General features: G+C 44.4%; 2 protein-coding genes across 2 annotated transcripts in view; one reads left to right on the top strand and one right to left on the bottom strand.

Annotated features, from left to right (window-relative positions):
* Nucleotides 1-21,884, bottom strand: part of MED10 (mediator complex subunit 10) — a 111,995-nt gene that overhangs the window by 16,360 nt on the left and 73,751 nt on the right. The gene's annotated exons all lie outside the window — the stretch shown is intronic.
* UBE2QL1 (ubiquitin conjugating enzyme E2 QL1) lies at nt 1,098-18,539 on the top strand. Its single transcript, XM_079301331.1, has 2 exons — nt 1,098-2,212; nt 17,202-18,539. Exons 1-2 carry the CDS (start codon nt 1,421-1,423, stop codon nt 17,331-17,333), a joined length of 924 nt encoding a protein of 307 aa, XP_079157457.1. The 5' UTR covers nt 1,098-1,420; the 3' UTR covers nt 17,334-18,539.

Raw genomic sequence — 21,884 nt, 5'->3', positions numbered from 1 at the left:
TATAATGCTGCTATGTGCATGCACTGCTTGTTACTTTACATCCTCCACACAACAGATATAATCACACTTTGGGCCCTGTCTTCACTATTCCCCAATGCAAAGAAATTATTGTATTTCTTTTTTTTCCCAGTCTCTGAAGGTAAAGAAGACACCAGGGACAGAGATTTTGGGAATCAGCTGGTCATTCCTATGCTATACAGAGTCACAGGAGGACAGACCTACTTGGTTTGGAAGGGAGTAGGTGTGAGAGGGATGGAGTATGTGTATCTGCTGTACTGGAGAAAGCAAGATTGTCCCATCATTCCCAACACAAGAAGTACCAAAATGCATGCACACAGACACACACATACACACGTTATGCACTCACAACTACTTTTTAACCATGTTCATATGTCAGTTTTTATAGATATTACATATGATTATGTGTTTAGGCAGGTAGGTATAAATACAGATACACACGTGCACTTAAATGCCATCGTGTCCTTACACATGACCACAGAGCTGTTCTGTCCCCGCGCTAGGTGCGGGCTCCGTCCGTGTGCGCACACGTGCCCGGAGCTGCCGCGCTCGTTCCTGGCCGTGTGGGCGCGACACGCGCGCACACACACCGTACGTGTGCAACACCTGCCCACGCACCCGCGGGTGCGTCCCGGCGCCCCTCCCGCCGTCACCGCCCCCGGCCCGCCCGGCCGGCGGGGCCGCTGCCGCAGCGCGGGGCGGAGCGGAGCGGGACGGTGCCCGCTGCCCGCCGAGCCCCGCAGCGGCGGTGCCGCCAGGCGCGCAGGCGGCGCGGGGGGGCGCGGCGGGGCTGCGGCCGCTCTCCCGAACAAAGGGCCGAGCGCGCCGCGGGCACAGCGGGGGCTGCGCGGGCGGGCTCCCGCCCCCCGCCCGCCTCGGGGGGAGGCGCCCGGAGCGGAGCGGGGCCCGGCCCGCCGGGAGCCGCCGGGGATTGGCTCGGGCGAGCGCGATCCGAAGGTGCCGGGGAAGCCATCTGCAGCGCAGGCGGTTTCGCCGCCGCTGTGCGGGGGGAGGGAGGGGGCTCTCCTGTGCGGGCGGCTGGGGGATTTTTTTTTTTTTTTTCGCCTTCCTACCTTTCCGGCCCCCTCATCCTCCTCCTCCTTCCTTTTCACGGGATCACGGCCACGGCGGCGGGGCCGTGATGTCCGCGGGAGCAGCGCCGCTGCGGCAATGCTCCCCGCCGCAGCTCTAGGCAGGGGAGGTGTTTGAGCGGCGGCCGCGCATCCTCCGGCACCGCGGCGGCACCGCCGCCGCCGCTTCTCCGCGCCCCGGACCGGCGGACAGCGCTTCGCCGCCCGCCCGCTACCCGCAAACCCGCCGAGCCGGGCTTTAAATTGATAATAGCCACACCAGAGCCCCACCGCTGCCCAGAGGCGGGAGGGATCGCAGAGCCGCGCACAACATGGCCACTCTGCTGCGGAAAATCGGGCTGATCCGGCTACACAGCCGGGACACGGAGGACCCCAAGCACCACCACCACCGCAGCAGCAGCCAGCAGGGCTCCTCGCTCCGCGGCAGGGGCAACCAGAAGAACAGCAGCAACAAGCCGCAGCCGCAGGGCCCCCCCGGGGGCGGCTGCAGCAGCAGCAGCGAGGGCAGCCCCGGGGGCCACAAGAACAAGAAGGCGCCGGAGCCGGCCAAGCAGCCCCCGCAGCCGGCGCGCTCGGGAGTCGGCCGGGAGAAGCCGCGGGAGGCGGGCAGGGAGCCCGGCGCCGGCAAGGAGGCGGCACAGCGGCCCGGCCCCGGCTCTGGCTCCGGCCCCGGGTGCGGGTCGGGGCCGGCGGCGCTGGTGCCCGCGGGCCGGCAGCAGCACTGCACGCAGGTGCGGACCCGGCGGCTGATGAAGGAGCTGCAGGACATCGCGCGGCTCAGCGACCGCTTCATCTCGGTGGAGCTGGTGGACGAGAGCCTCTTCGACTGGAACGTGAAGCTGCACCAGGTGGACAAGGACTCGGTGCTGTGGCAGGACATGAAGGAGACCAACACGGAGTACATCCTGCTCAACCTCACCTTCCCCGACAACTTCCCCTTCTCGCCCCCCTTCATGAGGGTGCTTAGCCCCCGCCTGGAGAACGGCTACGTCCTGGACGGCGGGGCCATCTGCATGGAGCTGCTCACCCCGCGCGGCTGGTCCAGCGCCTACACCGTGGAGGCCGTCATGAGGCAGTTCGCCGCCAGCCTGGTCAAGGGGCAGGTAGGGCTCTGTGCTCGGGGAGGAGCACCCGCATCCATCGCTCGGGGCGCGGATCTGAGCGGCGTTCGGGTGGGAGCCCCAAGGGCCCGGTCTCCCCGGGGACCTGGTGTCACCGGTGGGGCGAAGGCAGGGACACACGTGTTTGGCTCCGGGGTCCCTTCTCGGGCAGCTGGGGCAGAGGTGCGGGGCAGCCTGGAGGGACGAGGAGCACATGCATCCATCGTGTCCTCCCGCCCGGCTTTTGTCCCTGCGCTTGGCTCTGCCGCCTGTGGCACACCAGGATATCGTGCTCGCTGCTCCTACCGGGCACCTCCTTCGCCACCAGCAAAAGGGGCTCTCCGGGCTTCGGCGGGGTTTGGGATTGTTGCCTGCTGCCCTTCACCGAGCAGTCGGCCACAGTCGGCGGTCCCTTGCGTGCAGTGCCGCCGCTGGCGGAGGGCGCAGCGCTGGAGCTGCTGCCCGCAGGTCTTTGTCTGTGCTGTCCCGCATAGCATCCCCCGGGACGCGGGGCGACCCCGCTTTCGGGCTTGGCACACCGCGCTGCGGTGTCGCGGGGTCACGCCGGCAGTCGCTGCCCGAGCTGCTGGCAAACTTGTTCTGGTTTCGAATGGTCCGGCCCGAAAGGAACAAGTCATTTGGGCTAAGTACTGCAGCTGCAGCGGCCAGACGGCTCCTGCCAGCTCTCCTCCGGTTCTCCCGGCAGAGGATCTCGTCTAGCCTGAATCCGTGCATTTTATGCTGCTTTTTTTTTTTTTTTTTTTCCGTTTTTCTCCTGCAGAATATCCGTAGAGGAGGAATGTTTCATAAGCCGTTTTTAATAAATGGGCAAATATTGCTGATAGGCAGTAGCTCTTTATGCCTTGTGTTACTTTATATTCTAGTGAGCAATGCACACATAGCTGTGACAGGGTGGTTTTCCTGTTCGTGAATGCCCTTGAACTCTGGGGACATGCACAGCTCCGTGTCTGTCAGGAAATGATACTAAGTAACTTCGTAAATTTCTATCTCAGGGAGGTGGGGAAAGAGTAAATAATAACATACTTTTTATTTGCTTAAAAATGAGATTACTCCTGTTGCTTCTATGGAACTGCTTGCCTGAGTAGAAGTAAAGGCTTGTTTCTTCTTAAGACTGAAATTAATTTTGATTTTTCAACAGGCTCTTTTGTAAGTGGCTTGTCCTCCCTTTAACCTATTTGATTTGGGCCTACTTCTTTTTTAAATCAGATAGTATTTTTCTCTGCACTTAATTTCAAGCGGTCAAGTTTCCTAGGTCACCTTGGGATATAAAAAAACATCCACCAAGAAATGAAAAAAACCCCAGTTCTAATTAACATGGAGCCTGAGGTACGTTGAAGTTCTGTAGCTGCTCTTACTGCATCTCACTGTTTGTTAACCTGTCTCTTTTTAAAGAGGTCATAGTTCTTGTTATTTGTTACAAGAATTTAGAGAGAAAATGCTAAATTCTCTCATTTTGTAAAAATTCAGCCTCTTTCTGGTGTTGAATGTTAAAGGGGTTAAATGAATATTTACTGGGATCATAAAATGGCTCAGTGAAGAGAAGCACTGCATTGTTATATTAGTAATAAACTCTCAGCTATATAATATGACAATTTTCCTCCATAAACCACTTAAGAGATTTCCAGAAAGTAGTATCAATTTTCGATTACCAGTGGATGTTTATGTGTGCATCATTAATAAACTCATTTAAAAAGCAAGATTTTTCAATAACATTCTTCCAGAAGTTTGCAAAGCCAATTATGACAAAAAGAGAACTGGGATTTTAAAAAAATAGAGAGGCAGAAATAAACTGCTGACAGTAACTTAGTAGTTAAATTGATGTAACATGGCACGTGTCAAGCTCTCAGATTGTTCAATCCAAGTGGAAAGGTTATTAGGCAGTACAGTCAATACATTTATTTTCTGGGTTAGAGAGATGTTGCCTGCGATGGGTTTGCCGGCCTGTCACCGTAGCTGGGCTCTGTGTCACGGGAGCCACGTTTCTGTAATTGCACTCCCCTCGTTATGTAATCCCCACTCCATTGCATAATAGGGCTCAAGATACGCCTGGCTCCCCTATCCCTGTTTCATTTTACAGGTGATCTACTTTTGGCCAGTTAGTTTTTTAAAATAAAAATGGAGCCGATGGAGCATCGAGGGCTGAGGTGCTGCATTCCCCAGCGCTGTGTGGCCAGGTTTGGGTGAATCCTGCCCTGCCGTGGGCAGTCTTGGTGCCTGCAAGGAGCCAGCCTGAACAAATAGCCATGCTGTCACCAGGTTAATTGTGCAATTTCTGCAAGCAGCCTGCAACCTGCCATAGCGTGAAATACTCAAGATGCTGTTGATCAGCAAGGCTGGAAGGGTGAGGGCATTCTCCATCGCCTCAGAATGAACCTGCCTGAGCAAATGGCAGCAGCCATTGGGCTGAGGGGGAGATGGGGCACTGTCACCACCAGTGAGTCAAGGGGACCTTCCAGAGAAATGTCACTGGTTCCAGCGCCGTGATTTAGCATGAAATCACCGTGAATACTCCGGGCGGTGACGCATCCAAGAGTGCGCTGGGCTGGCACGGGCGCCAGTGTGAGTGGACAGGGCCCAGTGTTCCCCTGGCATTCCTTCCTCCTTGGGGTGATTCAGGGGATGGAACCAAGGTGGCTCATTTCCTGAGACATTTCTCATCAGTCCCATTTCGCTGAGCCAACTGTGGCACTGTCATTGAATGCTGGTTCTTCAAAGAGAAACAGCGCTTCTTGGTCTACTGGTAGAGCTAGTAGTAACTGTGAGCATGGATGACCTTCTATTTTCTGAGAAAGTGATCCAAAAGCAGATAAAATTAACATTAAAAATGCATTTTCAGACAGTTAAGATCCTTGACAAACTCAGATGTTTTTTTCATGAATTTCACAGACTTTTGCAGAGTAGAAGACAAATTGAGATATGTCATTCTGACATCCCATGAGATGTCACTCATGAGTTGTGTCTGTACAGAGACTTAAATGTGCAACAGAGAAATTAAGAGTTAGCACTTCTCTGTTACTTTTCAGCATTGTGCTTGCAAGTGGCAAAACCTGCGTCCAAGTTCCTGGACCTCAGCATATCTCCCAGGCTTGGATTTTAAACCAGGATGACTGTTTCTCTAGATTTCATCAAGCAGGAACCATATGCCTCAGGTGACCTTGCTTGAGAGATGCCCTACCTTATGGGCATCTAGCTTACTATCATGAATCTAGCATTGTATTTTTAGATATTTTTTTTTGTATGTAAATAAAAATGTTTAAAATTGAAGAGAAATTGTTTTTGTTTGAATATAACAATTCAACAGTCCCAAATTTAACTTTTTTTCCCCCCTCATTTTTCAAGGAAAAAAATGTTAATTAACAAACAAGTTGGGGTTTGTTTGGTTGGTTGCTTCAGCTATTCAGCTGAGAAAATCAATTATTCACACAGCTCTAGTCAGTATCTTGAGGGTAATTCTCAGTACATCAAAGGCCGAAGACTGTTTATCTGTCTGGGATCCAGAATCCTATTTTAAACAACTTGGTGTTGTCCTTAACTCAACTGTAGCCTTGCTTTTAAAGGGATGACTTTGTACTTGCTTCCTGCACAGTCAGCTGCTGGCTGGCTCCTGTCATCACAGGCAAGAGCTTGGCCCTGCTGAACCGGCGAAACAGTCACTGTGAGCTGCTGCAGAGCTGGGGTGCCAGCCAGGGAGGTGGGCTCATGCTAATGAGGTGATTTAAATACCAGTTGTTTATTGTCCTGGAGGCAACTGTTCAACGTGTCTGTCTAGGCAGAGCTTCCCATGTCTGTCTCTCTGTGTCTGTCCGGGCTGTGGAAGTGGCCTGTGGAGTGCTACTCCTTCTTAGCCCTTTAAAATGATTTATTGATGATTTCAGAGAGAGGTTTAAAGATTAGTCAGTTGCTCTCCACTTTCAGATAATGGTGTCGTTGTCAAAATAATAGGAAGGAAGGAAGGAGGAGGGAGGTGGAAGGGTACTGGTTGTTGGAGAGGGATGTCACAGCAGAAGGTTCATCATGACTCTCCTTCTCTCCTTGAGTGACAATGCACACAGATGAGACCAATGCCCATGTTTCAGGGAGAAGTCATCTCTCCCCTTTGAAAATGTGGTAGATGGTGTGGTCCCAAAGGAAAAGGAGTGGCCTTTGTCCAAGAATAAGAGATGGTTTTGTGTCTTTTAATAGACGTGTTGTTTCTCACTGGACAGAATTGTTTGGTGGACATCTGAAAGAGGACAAAGCTATATATACCAAGGTTCAAGTAATGCACCAGGGTTTTGGTTTTTTCTTTTTTTGAGAGCAACAGAGCTGCACCTGATGCCTTGAGGACTTTAGATGTAAGCTTGTGGTAGTGCTGACCAGTAAATGCCTTGTCCTCGTTTTCACAAGTCCCGTGTTCTCTCCGTGGAGGCTGGGGACCAGGCTGCCAGACAAAGGCATCTGTCAGGTAATTGTCAGCTCTGCAGATTGTCATGAGAAAAGGTCTTCGTTGTGAGGGAAGTACTCCCTTGTTCTTCCAGTGAATAGGAGGACCATGAAAATTTTTCCAGGATTCTTGCAGGGAACAGAAGAAACATAGGAAATTTGCCAGGATGTATTACAAAAGGAACAGGGTATCCCTAATTCAGAGTGTTGTTTATGTTGTGGGCTTCTATGTAATGATTTAAATAAAAATCGAAAGATAGTTTATTGTTAAGCTTTAATTTTGTATTGGAAAGTTTCTGAATTCGAATAAATTTGTTGGTGTCTAGTACTCTGATCCGTCACATTGTAACATTAGACATATCTCAGTGGAATCCTCTTCATTTTCTTCAAATGCTGTGTGCCTTTTATGACTATTGAATGGATTTATCTTTTCATTTTAAAGATTTGAATATCCCATCTGAGTTTTACCAGATTGAAACAGCAGAAATGGGCTTGTTTTATGACAAACAGCTACAGAAGGTAGCTGTTAATCATAGTCTAAATTACTCCCTCTTCATCCTTTCAAACAAAAGTGTGAGCGAGCAGATAGCAGATGGGACTTGCACAGTGTCCAGGAGGTCAGCAGACTCCAGGTCTTTCAAATATGTATAGCAGAAATTAATTGCAGATCCATGGGTTTTCATACTCCAGATGCTGGGTTTGAGGAGTGTAGCCATGAATAAATCAGCTAATCTCAAAGGCTGCAGAAATGCACAGGCAGCACAGTGGTCTCTGAATTATTTGGAGCCATTGTATCCTCTTAGGGCCTTTAAAAATGGAATTGTTTTACTTTTTGCTTTGATTAGTTGCCTGAGCAAATGATGGTGGTTATCCTCAAGGGAGGAAATGTTGCATTAGGTCCATGGGTGAAAAACATCGACTCATTTACAAAGATGACAGAGGAGACCAAGACTGTGTTAGGGGACTTGTTTCCCATGAAAAGGTATAAAAATGCTGGGCCAAAGAGATAACAGAATACTGTTTTCCTACAGAGGAAAATCAGATCTATTTGCCTTTTAAGATGTCTCTTTTGTTTCATTTGAGAAATGTAGCACTGGAAGCTGAAGTTTAAGTGGGAGCATGTGTATTGAGATGATGGGCCTGATAAAAAGGCTGGAAAAAATAATTGTTCATGTGTACTCTGATATATTGGTGTTCTGACCATCCACTATTATTATGCAAATATATTCTGCTGAGAGGAGTGAAGACACAGGGGTTCCAACTCATTGAAATAGGGAATTGGCTTATTTCTTTTAAAAAGCAGAGGGAACATAATCTCTATTTTTCTCCTTCAAAGCATAAAAATGAAACTTTTAAAATACTTTCAATTATCCTTATTACTGTAAAATAGTCATCAAATAAACAAAATCCCTAAATTGAGCCAAATTGCTAATTTTAAAACATGCTTTTATTCTTCTTGGCAATACTTAGCTGATCTCCTAAATAAGAATTTGAAAGAATTGTGGCTTTGGATTTTGTGTGAAAATTGAATTTGCTGAAAAGACCAAGATTCTTCTTCCCTGAATTATATAAGAAGTACTCATTTTCTTCAGTGTGAGTGTTCAGGCAGAGAGAACCATGAAGCATCAGGGTGCTTTGTCATATAGTTCATTGAAAATTGTATTTTTTCAAATGCAGAAAGCCTAGTCACGAAGGCTGATGTCCTGAAGGAGTAACCTAAATAACCCACTTTCTATTGTGAGGAAGATTTACTCTTTCTTTTACAGCCTAGCCTTGAAAATGTGCAGCTTTCCTAGCATCCACATAATGCCCAGAGTTTTCCATGCATGGCCAGATGCTTCCAGATTGAAGATTTGTAACTCCATAGTAATTCAGCTCCTCATATCTTGGGAGTCTGATTGCCAGCCACGATCTGTGGCATGTCCCCCCGTGGGCATCTGCTCTCACAAAGTGGGACAGTGGTTAAGTAACATAATATTTACTGTGTTTCTTTTCTCTGTCTAAGCTCCCTTGGGCTGGTGAGAGTCAGTGAAGGGCTCTACTTTTCCTTGATGTATTCAGTCCTTCACATGCAGTTTCCAGTTTTCTCCTGTAAATGCCAAAAAAGGCAATGCTGACATTCAGTGCAAAGGGAGATGGGCGGTGGGAGGATTGCTGGGTGCGATTCCTCTGCATTTAGCAGGGAGAACCTCAGATGCTGTGGTAGTTATGCTGGCTGGATGGCTCAAAATGTGTCTTAATTGTAAGGTGCACAGGGTCCAGTTGTCACACTTGTAAATGGAATAGCAGGTTTCTCTTGGGTATCATTGAATTTTTTGTAAGTGTGGGGTCTGGTCTGAGTTGTACTCCACAGGTCATTTCTAGAGGCTGCTGAGCATTACATGGTGGTGGCCCTTAACTCCATCTGGAAACAGCAGTAACTGAGTAGACCCTGGAAGTCTCAGGACAAGCTATATAGGAAGGATGTGGTACTACTACCTAACCTGGCTCAAGTGAAATGAGCACTGTGCTGGGAGTTGAAAGTGCCTGAGCTAGGCAGAAGTGTGAAATAAAATTTGTAGTCCCTGCCGATGTGCAGGTAACAGGTAAGTGAGCACCACACTTCAGATGTTCAGGTGATTCCTCTTATGAAACAGGATCAAGGTGCCAGTCTGATTCACCCCATTCCCATTAAAAGTCACAGTGAGAAAGGATACATCAGGCATGTCCATCCTCAGCCATGCGTGGCAGATTTGTGCCTGCCTTGTGCATGTGCAATTTGTCCTTGGAAAATGTCTTTTTATCTACTTCACTATCTTGTGCGGTTTTTTTGTTAAAATCGATGGTCCTCATTGATTGAATCCTTTGCTGCACAGGCTCTCCAAAACCATGGAACCTCTGCAGTGACTCCTTGATAGAGTTACAAGTCAGTTATAATCCCAAACCTGCATTCAAAGACGAGTGAAAATAAAGCCGAGGAAGGAAGACATAAGCCTGTGTTATGAAATGGCCTGGAGCTCAGATGCTTGTCATAGGCAGGCTTTATGAGCTGTAGAATGACTTGGTATTTCTCATGTTCCTGGGCTTGTGCTACAAATGGTAACAAGCCCCCAGCTACAGTAAGAAGGGCTCATTTCTATAATACATGTCCATGGAAAAACCAAAGCATAGTGAAACAGAAGAAATTGATCTTATTAGTTTTTCAGATTTTCTATTAATTCCTATAAATATTAAAATTTCTGTAAATTTGACAATATTATTTCCATTAAAACATACATTGAAGTGTTCTGTAATTATTTGAAGGAGGAAGTTGTTTTACAGTTTGAGAACTTAGCCTGAGAAAAGATGATCTGAATTTAACTTCCGGGTTTTGCCACTTCAGTCATATAATTTCACTATATTCCTCTTTCCCACACATAAAGTACAGACAAATTTATAAATGACCCAAAGGGCATTTGAGGATATGTGCTTAAAGCACTCAGAAGTGAGGGCTCTCTGAGTAGATGTCCATGTGCATCAGTATGAAACACACTGCAGTCAAGAGATTGGCACATTCATATAAATAGCAGGAGAAAAGCACATCCACTTGTGACTCTCATTTTACTAAATTTGGATTTAACTTGATTAGATGTTTCCAGAGGCAACCTGCTTTTTACTACTTTTTTTGGGTTTTTTTTCCTTTTGTTTTAGCATTGTCAAACTTAGGGGAATGTGAAGATGGGCATTGTCGCGGTGCCTTTGTCCTTACAGCCTGTCACAGAGGATGGTTGGGTTGGCTTTGCTTTGGTTGGGTTCACACCGACTTTTGACCGGGGTAGGTTCAGGTTGCTGATGTGGAGGATCTGTGGGCTTATGCAAAGAGTTGCTGTCATGTTCATGTTCCCAGCCTTCTCACCTGTCCTGGCCCTCAGGAACTCTGCCAGTGCCTGATTCCACAGAGAGGTAGTCCAGGGACCTCAGCAGAAGACTGAGAATACATAGCAGAGAAAACATCCCCCTATCACCCAGACTAGCAAGTGCCCTTCTGGTGGCAGGAACTGGGACTGTCTCTCTGACAGAAGCACGTCATGTTGTCATGCCTTCAGCCCTGGAGATGCTTGAGTCACCAGCACTGTAGCCAGCCACCCAAATTTTCTTACTCTTTTGCCAGCACAGTTTGTCCCACCCATAAAATGCAGGGAGGGAGTTTCTTAACCCTCATCTGTGCCAAAATCAGGCTGCCAGCTTGGTGCTGGCTTAGGGAAAGGCAAGGAAAAGCAGCACAGTGCTCTGTAGCTGTCAGACACAGAGTGGGGCTGCAAGCGTTTCTATCGATTAAGAGCTGCTGGCACCAGGCTACTGGCACAGACAAATGAGCATAAATAATTACTCAGCTGCAACTCACATTTCTTTTTCCTGGACAAAGAACAGTTATGCTCCCAGAAGGCACAATTTATACGATGCTTTAAAGCCAGAACTTGCTATGTTTTCACTTCTTTTATGGATTATTCTTTAAAAGGAGACCAAAAAAGACATGGAAGTACTGCTTTGGAAATTGCACATTTGCAGGAAAACCTTCTTGTTTTAATTCACTTATGCTGCAACATTATGAGTATTTGTCTGTATCACTTTTTATAAGGCTTTATTTTAGCTATAGCTAATAATCATATACTGTGCAATATAAATTGTGTGCAGTTTTTGAGACCTGATTAACTGTGCCTCATCAGTACACGAAGGAAAAAATTATGAGCCATGTAATTGGGGGGAGAGGCTGTGTATATTGCACTCTAACAGCAATGTTGTGACACATTGCAATCATTGCACTGAGAGCATGACAGTACTCACTTCAGCATCGCTCTGCTTCTGAATGCATCTCTAAAGCCAGTTGAAATATTTTCCTCTGGAAGCTTGTTTAAATATTCTAGGAGAAGGCTGGTTCAGACTTAAGCACCGAGTGCCACTGTTCCTTATCAGAAAATGCTTGAGTATGTTTGCATTGAATAGTTGGAGCCCAAAGCCATTAGTCACTGGCACATTATGGAGCATATTACATACTGGAAACTCATAACGTGCTTCAATATTTAGGAAATCTGTAGATTTTGTGTCACCCATGGAGAAGCCTGGCACAAGAGACTTGGAAAATGGGCATATCCTTGTGGATCATCTTCCTGTCCATGGAGGGGTCGCCACAGATGCTATGTCTGGCACAGTGACTTCCTGCAGTCTTTTGTGTGCTTCTCTCTCTCTGCTTGTTTTCTATCTCCTGACATTTACCTAGGGTTGGGTCAGCAGAACCTGCTGTAGAGATCTGTTAAGAGATGGAGGCAGAAAGGGAAACTGTAGCCATCCATGGGTCCTCATGCTGGCTTACATGATGGGCCAAGTTTAGCCCCATGTTCAGAAAGCTTGTGTGATTTGCCCTTGGGAGACTGACCTGGAGTTATTTGCATTGCCAGGACTAATGAAAGTACACAAGACTGAGGAGATTGTGTTAAGAGCTGTGCTAACAACACAAAGGTTTGCCTGCCTCTGAGTCTCTTAGCTCTGCATTGCTGGAAATGTTCTCAGCTTCCTGTTAGCTGTCCAGGTAAAATGTCTGGATGTGGCTGAAGGTTTGCTGTGACACCTCAGACATCCACAGCACAGGAGCTTACATGGTTTCCACAATAACATCAGCCCTATAAGGGCTCATGGCTGTGTACATTAAATCTCTGAAAATTTGGGACCTAATAAAGCAAAGTGGCATCAGGAATGAACTGAACACAACCTTAAACAGTCCCTTCCAGCCAGTGCTTTCAGTGATTGTATGATCCTGTTGAAGGCTGACCTCTGTTACACAGTCCTGTCCTTCTAGGGAGTGACAACAGGGCATACATGGGAGCACACCTGGTACTGTCCTAAAATTAATGAGTTTGGATCTGGGAGCTACTATCATTTATTTAATAAGGGAGGGAACTCTGTCCAGAGAAATCCTCCTGAGGCTCTCCTGACTCTGGAAGGACCAGAAGACATGTCAAGACTGCTTTTCATGACACCATAGGCAGCTGTGGGTAAATATATGGTCATAGTGAGCTCAAGAGTTTCAGGCTCCATATTTGGTTTCTGCACAGGACTTAACTCTGTCTTTGGACTACTTTGTGATCTGGTGGTGCTGGGGAAGAATTGACATGGCACATTGCTAATAGTGGTACTGACAGATTTTGAAGAGGTAGTAGTTGTGAGTTGAATATTTTTGAGGATGTGCTTCAGCATCACAGAGCATTATGAAGGGGAGATGTGTTCACAGAGACTACTGTGGCATCACTTGGAAGTAGGAAAGCTCCCAGATTTGCCCACAGAGTCCCACAGATGTGAATGTGTCATGTTTTAACCTCAGCTGCAACCAAATACTACACAGTTACTCCTTCACCTCATCCCCTGACTGGCTGGGGAGGAAAATCAGAATAAAAAGTAAAAACTTGTGGGTTGAGATAAGGAGTTTGATACTTGAAACTAAGTAAAATATAATACTAATAATAATAACAAATTAATTGTCATTAAAGACAGAGAGACAAAAAAACCCACAAGAAAACCAAGTGATGCACAATGCCATTACTCACCACCCACTAACAGACGTCCAGCCCCGTCCCCAAACAGTGATTGGCCCCTCCCAGGCAACTCTCCCCAATTAATATACTGGCCATGATGGTCTATGATATGGAACATCCTTTTGGCCAGTTCAGCTTGCTATCCTGGCCATATTCCCTCTTGGCTTCTTGTGCACCTGCTCACTGATAGAGTGCAAGGCACTGTGAAAAATCCTTGGCTTAGTGTGAGTATTGCTCAGCATCAGCTAAAACATCAGGGTGTTGCCAAGATTATTCTCATGCTAAATCCAAACCAACACTTCTGCTTGAAAGAAAATCAACTCTGTTACAACTGAAACCAGGACAGGGGACAGGTCATACATGAGATTCTCCTTGGGTCTTTTGCTGAACATGGCAGGTGGGAGTGGTTGGTCCCTCAGTGCAGCAGATCGTGTTCCAGGAGGTCTTTTGCCCTGTTGTCAGGGCTGTAGACTGGATGGTTATCAGCTGTTTGTGCCAGCTCGTTAGTTTGGGCAGAGCCTGGCTGAGTGGCATGGGATTGCTCGCTGTGCCACGCAGGCTGGCCGCAGCAGGAGCACGAGCGAGGGAGGAGGCTGAGCGCAGCACACACCCCCTGCGCCCCAGCACGGCTGCACACAAACCAGCTGGGTGCTGTGGCACTGCTTTCACCTTTCGTATGTTTCTAGCTTGTTAAAATTATATCTTGATAAGTACATGAAGTCACAGCAGATGGCAAAATCTGAAACGTTCTCTCCAACTCTTTAATTAGGTTTTCAGTTATCCCTTTATGAAAGGCGCTCTGCGAGCGTCTGAAAGTATTGCAAGTATTTAAATAAGCTCCTGGTGTGACTTCTCAGAGCTGAAGTTGACAGTGATATCTTTATGAAAGGCTTTCTTGGGTTTTTGCTGTTGTTTTTAACCTCTTGTGGAATGTTTTGATCTTGTTCAGATACCAGTTTGATATCTTCCTTTGATGTGGTGCTGGACACATCAAAATGTCGGCCGTGCGAATGATCTGTATTCCTTACCCCAGCAGCAGTGACACATGTGGTTGGGGGATTGGTCAGAATGCAGCTGTGCCCAACAGAGCTGTGGACAGCACGTATTTACGTACTGTGTTTATCATCACTGCCATGTTTACAGAATGCAGCAGCTCACAGGCTCTGCATGTTTCAGTAGCAGGCTGAAAATAAACTTTAGTCAGGGCTGGTAGCGGTGCCTGGTAAAACATTTGACACTTTCTTCTATAATTGCATCCAAAATGACCTTTTTTACTTAGACTTGGTAAGAATTTTCTGGGAATGGGAAAAACCTAAAAATCAGTTAAATAATAGATACCACCCAAGTATAGGCTTGAAAGCATCTGAAGTTGGTCAACTGAAATTCCAGCCTTCTTTCTTTTTACCCCAGGTTTACTTGAGGCACCAAGTAGGGAAACTTTCAGTCTAGGAGGTTAAATTTTATCCAAATTATAAACATCTGACAGGATATTGGTTAATAAGAGACAGTGCTGACCATGCCACCCATAGTTTCTGTATAAGCATAGAAATACATGGGCTGCAGCAGGGTGGAATTAGCTGGTCTTTGATGGAGCAGTTCACATACAACCTGCATATGGGACCAGAGTGGAAGGAGATTTAACGCTCCATTGCATTAATAACAGAAAGGTTTCAGAATAAAGTCATGAATTGATGCTCCTTTCATCTGATATGACTCCAGTAAAGTTTACATGATGTGCTGATGTTTACCACATCATTATGACACCAGAGAATTTTTATGTTCCTGCTTTGAAAGCTGTACATAGTCGACACCAAATATGAGCTGTTCACAATGCAAAGATCCTATTTATAGGTACAACTTAGTATTAATACTTTGTAAAAGCTGTGGAAGATGTGAACCATAGGTGCTATGCATATAATTCAGAAAGGTATCAAACCCTTAAAGGATAAAAAATAATGTGCAAAACACAGGAGATGGCAAATGGAGCTAATCCAGAAATTACACAGCAGAGTAAGTTTATATTTACTTTCAAAAGTATTTCATCCATGAGATTTAGAAGACAGCATTTTCTGTGCTTGTTTAATCTTCTGTTTCACTTTGTGTTATCTTTTCCTGTGTTTCTCTAAGTGTGCTTCCAACACAACCTCAGATTAGGAAGAAAATACAAAATGTTTTGTAACAACAAAAATAATCCTGCAGAATAATTATGATTGGTAATTATATATGATATAATTATGTGTGATTATTCAACAAGATTTAAAAAATATGTTACCCAGCTTTATTTAATTATTCCATCTGTCACAACTAAAAATGAGTAAATGAAAATTTATGATCGGGACTTAATTGAGAACCATTCAGATCATCCATATTTGGGACATATTAATTGCCAAATTTGTATGGAGATGTAGAAGGTGTCTTGCTGTTTGGTCTACCAAGGGGGGTTAAAGAGGAAATGGATTTCTAGTCTGTAAATGGCAGCTAGGGAGAAAGGTGAGGAAAAGCCTTGACAGGTGAAACAGCTGTTTTGGGAAAAGCAAATGGTTATAAATTCACTGTGAATAAATCGAGGTGGGAATTGGATGGAGTTTGTAATCTTTGGTTAAGGTGGGCTCTGAGAGACAACTCAAACTGCACCAAAATTTATTTGTTAAAACAGGAGTAGGAAACAGCATTTTTCTTCCATGTGTCCATGGTTTTGCTGTAATAGGAGCAGTGCTGAACACAAAAGAGCCTCTGCAATATTGTAACTGCTTTTTAGAAAGAAATTGTTTGTCACACTGCAGACTAGTCTTACTCATTTTAGTCTGTAAAAGTAAATTTGATACTCCAATGACAGATTTTGTTTTCTCTTTTCTGATTTTCCCCTTTTCTTTCCTCCATATACCTGAATGTTTTCTCAGTATTTGTTGCATGCTATTGCAAATGTCAGTTTTTAGTTTAAATTCCAAATTGACAGTAAAATCAGGGAAGCAAAATATGATTTTTGAGCTAAAGAACAGAAAAAAATGAGAATATACTAACTTGGTTCTTAATAAGTGCAACACTGTAATATAGTATCCGTTCATCAAATACAATTTATTGCTAAAAAGGCTTTCAGTGCAATCTGTCAAACAATTACTAAAATTACTGGACTAGTGACTTTAATAAACTTCTATTCTGTAACAAGTCCAGTAGGAATAAATAATTTAAAGGTATTTATTTTATTACAATTATTTTGTTTAAAGGTATTCATTATTGTAGAGTGGTATTAATCTGCAGCTAAAATTCTTTCTTTTGTCACTGTTGATTGGTTATTTACTCAATAAGGTAAGCTATTGATAACTCATGAAAAGTCTCTACTGCCAAACAAAGATTTGAATTTTCATACAGCTGTGCAGTTAAAGGTAACATCTAATAGCAGAGTAATAAAAATGCAGGATATGCAAAAGGGTATATTTGCATACATTAACAAACTTGGCATGAAGGGGTAATAAACAAATTAGAGCTTCTGATTTAAGATGGAAGCAAGTTGGTTTAAGGCACTCCTTTTGAAAGGGCAGAGCTGTTCATTTCTCACGGGTAGGCTGCAGGAAGGAGCATGGAGTGTTCTGCAGGAAGAAGGATGGAGTGTTCTGCGGGATGGATGTCATTTTTGGTGTCCCTGCACGGTGGCAGCCAGGGGTGAGGAATGGGCAGCCCTGAGAGCAGCTGTGCCTGGGCAGTCACTGTCTGCCAGGGCTGCCCCAACTGGGCAGAAGGGAAGGAGGGGCAGGAGCAGCCCGGCAGATGCTGCCTTCTTTTTTTTTTTGTTTTGTTTTGTTTCTTTCCTCCTTTTTACCCATCCACTGAATATAATTTTAAATAATCTCTAATAATGCATTTGTCTGCTCAAGTTGGGGAACTGTGCTTGCTGGAAGCCATAAGTGATGCCTCTGTCCTGATGTGTTGAAAATTCAGTTAAATCTGTGTTTTCCAGGTGCGTGTTCACATCTTTAATGAAGGTTTTCTTTTTGTGTTTGGCGCAGGGCCGTATCTGCAGAAAAGCTGGCAAATCAAAAAAGTCATTCAGTCGAAAGGAAGCTGAAGCAACATTTAAGAGTTTGGTGAAGACCCATGAAAAGTATGGGTGGGTCACCCCGCCGGTCTCTGATGGCTGATGTTAGCAACCTGCACTTGACAAAAATGCTGAACAAAAGTACTGTGACATCTCCTCAGTGCTGTACACCGCCCATCCTTTTCTACTTCAGCTTCAGTTACATACCATGAATGTCAAGGAGACATCTAAGTTATTTATGAACAGATGTGTTTACAGAGGGAGAGGAAAAAAAAATGCTGTGTAGGATTATATTTCAAGACTGGAGAATGGTCATCATTGAAGTCACTTGAGTGGATGCTGAGATTGCGTCATTTGCCCCCATACAGCCCACATTGTCTTCAGCTTCTTTCCATGACAGCAGCACCAAACAGCAGTACTGGAAAGTCTGTCCATTACTGCTCAGTTCATTTAAATGTAAATGAAACAGTTAATATTTAATAGGGAAGCAGTGCATTGCAGGTACATGTTTGCTGTGCTGTTTATCTTTGTCTCCTAGCAGGTCAACATAACTTGAAGATTTGTCTTTATGTGGAACTGTGGTCTGCTGTGACTAAATTTAGACCTCATTTGTGCTCTATATATGACCTTTAATTCATAAATGAAACCAGAATTTAAATGCTGAAAGGTCCTAGTGTTGAAAAATTATTAAGTGGAATCACCCAACCGGTTACAATGTGCTCTCTGTGCTGATATTGTGATGTGCTGTTCAGAAATAAACCAGTGCAGTTAGCTGAAGGTTAGGTGGTTTTTTAAAACACATCCACACCAGGGCTCAGAGGGGTTGGTTGGTGGTAGCAGAACTATGATTACCCTGCTGGTACCTTCTGCAGAAGCATGTGGCCTGTCAGTTCTTCAAAACAGCAAAACAAATGAGTGGAAATGGACAAAGCAACCTTAAAATTTTTTTCTGTTTAATTTTGAAATGATATGCCAGTAAAAAAAGTAAAAATTTTCAAGTCAAATGGAACATGGTTTGTAAGATGATTTGCATGACTGGAATTTTTCTTTTTTTATTTTCACTCAATAGACATTGTATGTACTTAGAGCCCAGTATCTGAAAAAACCCACTGATGTATATAAATGTCCTATTATTTAATCATTAAAATTTAAGTTTTCTGATAAACAAATTGAAAAAAAACCAACTTTCTAAGGGACTCCATAAAAGCTGAAGGTAATGTTAAGAATGGTATAGAAAAGCATTAAAAAATGTGGATTCCGAATGGAAAATCGTCTTGGACACGTGCTGAATAAAATCACCAGTATCGTTTCTGTTGCCTCAGGAATTCAATCATTTTGGCCAGCTTTTGTATTCAAAGTAATGGATTTTCTGTTGTGAGATTCTAAGCACCATGTAGATGTATCTGTGGTGGTGGTGGTATTTTATTTGAAAGTAGGGCAGTATTGATTGTAAGACTGATTTGGAGGGAGAAGCACTGTGTGTTTGGAAGCGCTTTCCATTATATGGCTAACGTGAGAACAAATCGAAATGGTTGGCCAGTTTCTGTTTGTGTTACAGCAACACTGGAGACTATACAGAGAGCTTGGGGGTCTGCAGTTTGATTTAAAGCTACATGCAGCATAGAAGAACAAAAGCAGTACAATGGAGCTCAAACACAAGAGAAGAAGCAGCAGAGCAGGTATTCTTGCAGTACTGGTGCAAAAACACTGCTCAGCGAGGCTGTCGAGCTTTGTCAGCTAGATACAGAGAAAAATAATCAAAGCCTTCACCAAAAGGAACATGCAGGTCAGAGCCACTCAGTTTTGTGGGCATACCTGGTTTCTTGCACTTCTGATCTCCATCACTAGTCACTTCTCTTTCTCCTCTGATCATTTGTGATGTGCCTTAACTCAGTTACAAAGAGAGATGCTTGGTACCACAAATCTGCCCAGATCTTGCTGTCATTTATCTCACTCTGCTTTATACTTGGAGACAAGGCTATAAAGCAGTGTATATATGTACTTTTCCTCTCAAACTGCATATCAGTTCTGTGCATCCAGCAGCAGAGTGTTTCTTTTGAGTGAGGAATAACATTTCAAGTAATTCACTTTCTCAATATAAACTTTCTTTGCTCTCCCTTATGGAAGAGGAAACTGGTATATTTAGTTAAGCATCAAATAATTTGTAATCCCTAGCAGGACTCCGTTAGAACATAGAGAGTGACCTAGCACTGGAAAGCATAAGGTTTGTTATTTCCCTTCAGAAAAGTTCTTCCCTCATCAGCACAGTAAAATTATGTTAAAAACAGCATGAAGGTGTGGTAAGTCTTTCAGGGGGGATTATTTCATTTTCTGCTGTTTTTTAACCTGTCTCTTTTTTTTTTTCTGTCAGTGGGTTATTTTAAATCTTCCTGAGAACCATATCTTTAATATTTAATTAAAGGGTTAGCTAAAAGGAACGTAGTGGGTGGATTGCTACCACTTCCCTCAAACCTACTTATTATGTGTCTTCTTAAGTGTGCTTTAAATAGTTAGAGCAAACATCATCGCTAAAAATCACAGTTACTTTCTGGCTGTAGGAGGTTCTCTGCATCACTCAGAGTCTTGGAGCAGTGGGAGAGGCAAATGAAAAAATCTGGAGTGCTTTGAAGCTGTAGCAGAAGGGGAGCAGAGTGCGTGTGATGATAAAGCTGCGGCAACAACTCGTGCGAGGAGGAAAGAAGGCAAAGCACACTGCATGAACTAGGGCAGGATGAAGTTCCTGCTGCACCAAAAATAATACTGCTGCTATTAAAGAGATGATGGCTTATGGCAGGAGCAGCCTGTGCTGGGGGCATGCAGGAAAAAGGGGACAGCAGGGAGTGCAGAAGCTCTGTGCTTCTGAGCAGGAAGGGAGGGAGTGGGATGGTTAGCAGAGTGGTTAATTAAGGGATCTATAAAGAGAGTTTATCTATTTTAGGGAAAATTAGTTCATGGTTTTTGTCTAGCTGTATGCTGGACAGGTTTTACTTTCTCTGCAACAGACAAGCCTGAAAGAAACAGGAAGGAAAAATTGGGAAAGATGTATGAGGGGAAGGAAAAGAGAAAGACCTGAGAAAGAGAGAGAGGGAGAGAGAAAGTATGGTCTGGAGAAAATATAACTGGGCAAGTAAAACTCAGGACAAAAAGTAAAAGACTAATAATAGAAGGGCATAGAATGAGGGAAACAGCACAGCATCAGTTTAGGTAGGGCATACTGCAGGAACTTGTTGCGGGCCTGCTCCAGGTACCTAAGATCCAATAATGTCCTTTTTGTTGGTGTCCCAGAAGGTGAGAGTTTCTTCCATGTTCTGTCCTGGCAGCTGAGAAGAAGGATGTCAGGAGTTGGATCTGAGTTGTAGAACTCAAATCAGGCCGTCACGTCTCTTCTGTGACTGAGAAATAAACCCAAGTGTCATTCCCAGATTCTAAATTCCAGGAGGCCAAAATGAAAACAGATTGGACAGTCATCTGTTTGGTCAAAGTTCCTCAAAATCAGCAAAGTGAGAGGATTTCTGTTGCAGACAGCAAACCTCAATATTCCCCATTTATCCAATCAAAAGTCTCCTTAAGATTTCTTGTAAAATTAGCAGTCACCACGGGTCCTTCAGCTCTCATTAGACCCATTTTATCAGGAACATTATTTTCCATCTGCTATCCCCAGAACAGACGATTAATTTGAGACTATCATCTGGGGAGGTGTGAAGCTGTATTGGGAAGTTACTTCTTGGCTTCTTTCGAATATATGCTTTTGGAGGATCTTCTTTGAGTCTGAAAAAACTATTTGAATGAATACAGGCATTGAAAAAGCAAGCTTATGATAAAGAAAGAAAAATGATGATTTATATGGGAATGTATTTCTGTGGCGTTAGAAATCGATCCTAAAAATTTGACAATCTAAACCAAAGACCTCTTGAACTCATGTTGTTTTCTCTCCCAAGCACAACAGGTCTCCTTCATTCCAGCCTAAACTTCAGTCCTGAGCCCAGAGAAAGATCATAGGTATGGTCTGTTTATTAGGGGCTGTGATGCTGTGGTATATTAAAAAAGAGATTCATTTCATTATCCTTGTTGAAAGGATCCTAAAAGAAGCTAAAGATCCTAAACTGAAGCTTCTTTAGTGAACAGCAGGGTTGGAACAAAGTCTTTCTAGAATGGCAAATACATGTGATATGACAATGTAACATCTATATAAACTTTTAGAAAACTCATTTAGAAAGACACTGAGAGTCACAACTGCCGAGCAGTGATGGCTGTGATGGCCAGTGCTCTGATGTGCACTTTCCATTCCACAGGAACTTGCAGTAGAGAGAAATAGCTTCTTGATAGGCTGACTTTACAGAGAAAAATAGTGTAGAGTTAGCTGGCTTTGGGATTTAAATCATTAATTTAAATTAAACGGGTTTACTTCTACACTTTTTGATTTCTTTTTCTTTCAAGGTTTTCAGACAGCCACATGGAACCACACTGGCAGTATGATCAGCATGGTAATTTGCATGACTCCAGTGAGGTGGTTGATTATGAACACACTTTTTGTTGGAGAAGTTTTCAGAGGATAACTGACTTCCAGCTGAATGCCTGGGTGTGGAGCTTGGCAGACACACTGAGAATTTACTTGTCAGTGTTACGTAGGCAGATGTGATGCATGCATAGGCAT

Source organism: Erithacus rubecula (assembly GCF_903797595.1).
Source record: "Erithacus rubecula genome assembly, chromosome: 3".
NCBI classification, from domain to species: domain Eukaryota; kingdom Metazoa; phylum Chordata; class Aves; order Passeriformes; family Muscicapidae; genus Erithacus; species Erithacus rubecula.
The sequence above is the reverse complement of the archived record's forward strand: the minus strand, read 5'-3'. Positions and strand labels throughout refer to the sequence as shown.

What these genes read in the sequence shown, in the direction of transcription:
- UBE2QL1 (XM_079301331.1), top strand. Translation starts at nt 1,421, where the DNA reads ATGGCCACTCTGCTGCGGAAAATCGGGCTGATCCGGCTACACAGCCGG. An exon ending in CCAGCCTGGTCAAGGGGCAG is followed by an intron (nt 2,213 to 17,201) that starts GTAGGGCTCTGT and finishes TGTTTGGCGCAG; the next exon opens with GGCCGTATCTGCAGAAAAGC.